Source organism: Cynara cardunculus, assembly GCF_001531365.2.
Source record: "Cynara cardunculus var. scolymus isolate 2C chromosome LG 7, CcrdV1, whole genome shotgun sequence".
NCBI lineage: Eukaryota > Viridiplantae > Streptophyta > Magnoliopsida > Asterales > Asteraceae > Cynara > Cynara cardunculus.
The window spans coordinates 3,913,872-3,919,691 of NC_037534.1; the positions used below are offsets into that span (position 1 = coordinate 3,913,872).

Sequence of the window (5,820 nt, forward strand, 5' to 3'; positions counted from 1 at the left end):
AAAAAAAAACCAAAACAAATAATAAAAATCGTCTAAATATGGATCATTATATCAAAAGTAAATGTTCTTATTTTACCTAATAATTGTTTCAAAAAATACAAAAAAATAGAAATCTAAACCCGATCTGGTTCAAACCAGTTTCACTATCTTAAAATTTCATCGACCTTATTTTGTCGTCACATGTAAAATAAGCCAATATTTCGGGACAACTATGAATTTCCGCTAGATCTCCACAAACCCCAGAGAGAATTGAGATAGCTTCCTACAGTAGAAAAAAGGTACTCCCAAAGGATACATTTGTAGTCGCCTCCTTGAGGCAACCCCATGTTCTACCAATAGAAGAAATGAACCCTATTTCTTCTTTCTTACAGTCTTTGACCTAAAAAAATACCCTTACAATATCCACTGTTGTTGCACCAATCATTTCAAAATGAAAACCAACCTAAACCAGATGAAATGATCTAAAAAGAGTAAAATATATACAAAGGGCCTACACGAAAAAAGTGTAAATCTACGCAACTTTTGTACGACCAAAACCATATCAAGAAGAACAAAACCGAAAATAATATGAACATCACTTGATTGACATCAAAATTGGCAACTTCTTTTCTACACACTTGCTACTGATCTCATAGACATAGATCTCGTTGCATCGTCGCTCGGTATACTATATATGATCAAGTTCTTGATCACGTGTCGAAACTTTCTTCTGTAAGTTGGTAACTTCGATGCACCACGGGTTAGCCCTATCATCCTAACAAAAGATTCGTGAATTATCAGCTAATGAAACTATCAGTGTGTTTGGTATACAGAAAGGGACATGACATGATATTTTTTTGTCCCACCAAAATAGGTGAAACAAGAATCAGGGAGACAAGACAAGATTGGTAAATTACTAAACTACTCGTGTAAAATTAAAATACTAAAACATTTCACAATTCTTTCACTCACCTATCTAGCTCACTTTAACCCGTCCAGTCACGTGGATTAGACAGACCAAGGGAATAGGCAGGTGAAAGAATTATGGAAGGTTTTTACTTTTTACTGTTTTAATTCAACAGTTTAGTAATTTACCAATTTTATCTCATCTCCCTGGTTCTTGTTCTACCTATTTTTAGGTCCTGCTCTGTCCCAGTCTAATATCGCAACATAAACGTACCCATGAACAAAAACTTTGAAGCAAAAGAGGTCAAGATTTCTACCTTCTGCTGATGCCCTGAAGTTGAGCAGCTCTAAGAGCATCATCAGGCACAAAACTGCCATTATCCCAGGCTTGCATTCGTTGCGGATCGCTTCCAAATAGCATCACTTTCTCCAAATACCTTATTTCGCCTTCGGTCAATTGGATCACTCGGATTTGCTCTTTGATTACCATTATCGGGTGAAAAAACCAGTCCAGTAATCTATCCTGTGGCCGATTCAAATGGGTTATCTCCAAACCGTCAAGAAGAACAAGACCCTCCGAACCAACTTTGATGGATCGCATAAGATTCTGGAAGAACGAATAACAAGGTAGCCCAATACCAACAATGGCAGATTCGTTTCCTTTTTTGGCGTTCAACCAATCGTAAAGTTCACGGGGAGTTATCACATTGGCATCAAGTAGTTCCTTTCCTGCCATCTCACAAGACTGCATCAGGTTTTCCCAAACCTGTATCAAAATAGAGATATCATGTTTTCTCGATTGCAATGGCTGGCAAAGATTGCTCCTCTTTTTCGAGAACTAGAATCTTGATGAACTTTTCATTCGTGGGGGTTCGATCTTTTTCAAACACGTATCACCGGGTCGGGTCCGACACATAATCTTTAAGAAGTTTGCATTCGTGGGGTTTGGCCTATCGGAAGTATGCTATGTGAAAATGTATACAAAGAATGATCCTTTTTTTCAAGAACGAGAATCTTTATGAACTTAGCGTCGTGGGTCCGAAACAGAACCTTTAAGAAGTTTGCTTTCGTGGGGTTCAACCGATCGAAATTACAATACGTGAAAAATGTAATTTTTTATAGGACTTAATTTATAGGACCAAACAATTGTATGTCATATGTAAAGATATGGTTGATTTTGTTGCAATGAAAATTTGAGTTTGAAACAGATAATGCATGAAAACTTCAAAGAAAAATTCTCATCAGAAATGAAAATGCTTGCTTACCTGCACCATTTTAACTTCCCTGATGACCTCCCGAACTGATCGTGATGACGATAGGCTCGGCATAAGCATTACGGGCGGAGGCTGCATCGGGAAAGCGTTGTGTTTGGCTTCGGATGATCGACCGCCAACTGATATCTCCGGTGAATGAGGGATTCTTTTCTTCCGGTATTTTGGCCTGCAAATATGCAACAAGTGATCAAGATTCGATATTTCTTTTTCACATCAAAACAAGAATGTATCGAGATGGAGATATTACTTGGGAAAAACAGAACCCTCTCGAAGGTACAACCAATCGTTGGTGTACTCATCAAACTCTGCAACCATCGCGATCACGTACGAAACTCCCCTCTTGAAAGATCTTTCCTACATTTCACCCCAAAAGTTTTCAATGAGAAAAAAAGGTCCGAGCTTTTCAGGCTCATATGCCTGGCCGGGCCAAGCTTTAGGGTTGAAAAAGGGTCTTGTCGGGCTTTTTCGGACTTAACAGGGCCTTTTCAGGTCGGGCTTCTATTGAAAAGGGGATGGGCCCGGGCTTTGGGGTTGAAAAAGGGTTCGATTGGGCTTTTTAGGTTTGTTTTGGCTTAATAGGGTTTTTCCAGGTCGGGCTTTTTCTGGACGGGCCTAGGTCCCGGTCTGTCCCAAAATTTCGGCCCGATCAGGATTTGAGCCTAACCCGGATCAGGCTTCAGGATTGGGCTTTTTTGAGCTATCACTAGTGTTGACTATAAGACTGCATTGAAAGAAGGGTGTGGATTCAAACCTGATATACTACAGCCGAGCCATACAAACCTATGAACATGCTTGAAACAATCGCCATCATAACACTCCCAATAACAACAATCGGCCACACAAGAATCGTCAATCCAGCAATGGGTATGCATGCGGTTTCAAGAAATGGACCTTCGCGACTTACTAGATCATGGATGAGTCTTTGCCACCCTTTGAACAGCATATACGGACTCTTTACGACAGCGATCGCTGTGTAAAGAGGAACATCAACGATTAGCCCCAATAATCCAACAATGATGCATGCTGGCACATGAATGAACCTGAAAAATACAGCTTCAAGAGTTGGATCATCTGTTCTGTTGCATATCAGATTTTCAGGTCAAATGAAGTAATGTTTGACTTCAAAATTCAATACAATCCCAAAGGATTTTTATAAAAATTATATACCAGAAGAAGATTCATAGAAAATGGCCAAATATCACTATCGAAATCCATATCAAATTGGATAGAGAAGTTGCAAAATTTCAAATCCAACAGTAACTCGTTTGACCTTAAAAGTCAAAGTTGATGTTTTTTCAAGAATGGATGGTAAAGATTCTTGACTTTTTTTCTTTTGGTAATCAAGGGTGTTAGGGCTCTGTTTTTGCCCGTTGAGATGGCCTACAAGGTTAAGATTATTGACTTTTGTTCTCTATCTCCATGGGCATCGAAAAATAAGAATGATAAATAGTTTCATATATATACCTAAGAGTTCGAAGCTCATCGGAAGAAGGCGATTCACGAAGTTCCTTCAAGTAAAGGGGGTAAGAATGATAACAAATATCAGCAAAATCTCGAACAACCGTGCAACTTCCCTTAATTGTTCCCCATGTTCCATCCTAGCATCGATCCATTGAAACGTTATAAACATACATATCCAAGAAAATAGTTTTTGAGGCACCCCACATCAAGAAAAACGTTCGATAAATTAGATGCCATTTCAAAAGTCCTCTTTATAAAGCAAGATTCATCAGTAAACCAAACCAAACGAATCCAGTATATGGTAGGGTCTAGGGAGTGTAAGAGAGTAGAACAGTTGTTCCCATGATTCCATGAAGACCCCTGACTTGTGAAAAATGTGAGGAAGAGAGAGATATGATAAAGTTTTGAAAGTTGGATTCATAAGTGAATGCTATATTCACATATGAATGCATTTACAGTAAGTAAAATATAGAAATAATTTGAAGGTGATAGAATAAAGATTTACCACAAGGGAGTGGAAGAACTTGTTAGATTCATCTTCATGTCTAAAAGCTTCAAAAGATGAAATCCATGGAGCAAAGAAGCCATAGCCAATTCCAACAAGAACACTTCCTCCTATGCTTAGACCCAACCAAAGCCCAAATAAAGCAGGCAAACCAAACAAGAATGCTACTTTCAACGGGAAATCGAACCTATTAGTCCTGTAATTAAATAAACGAACGTAGATTAAACGTATATTCATCCAATATTTTACTATATTCGTCTAGAAAAGCCCACATTTTGACCTTCAAATCTACATCTTGGATTGAATTCCAAACGAAAGAATAACCTTTGGAACCTTTAAGATACCAGAAAGAATGTATTGTTTGTAAGAATGAACGCTTTCGAAGACGATATGGAAACGAAAATGCAATGGAGAACGACGTTTTGATTCTATATATCGACCCAAATAACGAACAACCTTTGTATACTATATATACATATGGTCCGTTTGTATAGATATCACCATCGACCTCCAAAGCCAACGTGTACTTGGCACTTCTGTCAAAAACGGTTTGTTCTCTTTACGATTAGCAAAAAGGGCTAGATGATAAAAGACCATATAAAATTATAAAGCCAACATATTTTTTGTGCTTATTTAAATAACTCCATTTGATTACCTGTAAACCAGCTTATTGAAAGCACTGTTTCAACAAGCCGGGAGGGGTTCTTTTTCTAATTTAGCTTATGAACTGGTTTTTACTAAACATGACTACTTTATCGGCAGCTAGTTTATCGGTTAACGTGGTTTGAATCGATAGAACAGATGGTTGACCATTTCTATAGAGGATATAGGGTCCTAAAATATATCAAAAATGATGTTCATGTAAAGAAAAATAACCACACAATAAACAGACATGGAAACAAGAATAAATACTTGATAAGGGTGTAGACAGTCCAAGCAACATGTGTAGGAAATAGAGCTAAAATAACTCCAACATTTCCTGTAATCAGAATCAGAGCAGCAATTGGACCCACCAACACACCTGCATCATTGTTCATATCACACACATATAATCAGTCTCCAAATACATACAGAAATCAATAAAAGCAATCAAACAGTCGATCAACAAACGGAAAAGTCAAACCGAGATGAAATACGAACTTTTAAGAGCACCGAAGAACAAAGCAGAACAGAAGGCAAAAACGACATAGATGATCTTCAACCAATCTGGCAAGACGTTTAGCATACTTCGCTCTGATAATCGAACAGCAAAAACCCAAAAAAACTGCAACTTAAACACTCGGATTTTTGGCCAAGAATCGAAGGTATTTGCGTGTAAGAATCGTAATGAAAGAAGAAGAAGAATAAGAAATTGAGCCAAAATCCGAATAAAGATGGGAAAGAAAATGGAGGAATCGGATGTATAAGAGATGGAATTGGAAGATATGAAGTGGGATTGAAATGGTTCCCAGGATTCATGGGAATCCAAAAAAAAATAGTATTTTTTTGAGAGTTAGTATTTTATTGCAAGATTATTTGGCATTTCGAAGTGTTTAGGATTGTTTATAAAAATAATTTATTAATTTATTATAATATAATATCGATAATAAATATTTTTAAATGTTTAAATAAATAATTTATACCGATAATAATAAGAAGTTTTTTAAAAAATTAAATCATTTTAATTTATAATAAATTAATAAATATTTTTATAAA

The 5,820-nt window shown here is 36.9% G+C and overlaps 1 protein-coding gene across 1 annotated transcript; it reads right to left on the bottom strand.

The window, feature by feature from the left end:
* Window positions 1-426: 426 nt before the first annotated feature.
* On the bottom strand, window positions 427-5,387 carry LOC112515817 (uncharacterized membrane protein At3g27390). The gene is made up of 9 exons (XM_025122753.1): window positions 5,266-5,387; window positions 5,038-5,146; window positions 4,126-4,321; window positions 3,624-3,757; window positions 2,911-3,199; window positions 2,407-2,513; window positions 2,151-2,325; window positions 1,203-1,651; window positions 427-754 (listed from the first exon to the last, which is right to left on the bottom strand). The coding sequence occupies exons 1-9, from the start codon at window positions 5,348-5,350 to the stop codon at window positions 610-612; spliced, it is 1,689 nt and encodes a 562-aa protein (XP_024978521.1). The 5' UTR covers window positions 5,351-5,387; the 3' UTR covers window positions 427-609.
* Window positions 5,388-5,820: the final 433 nt, after the last annotated feature.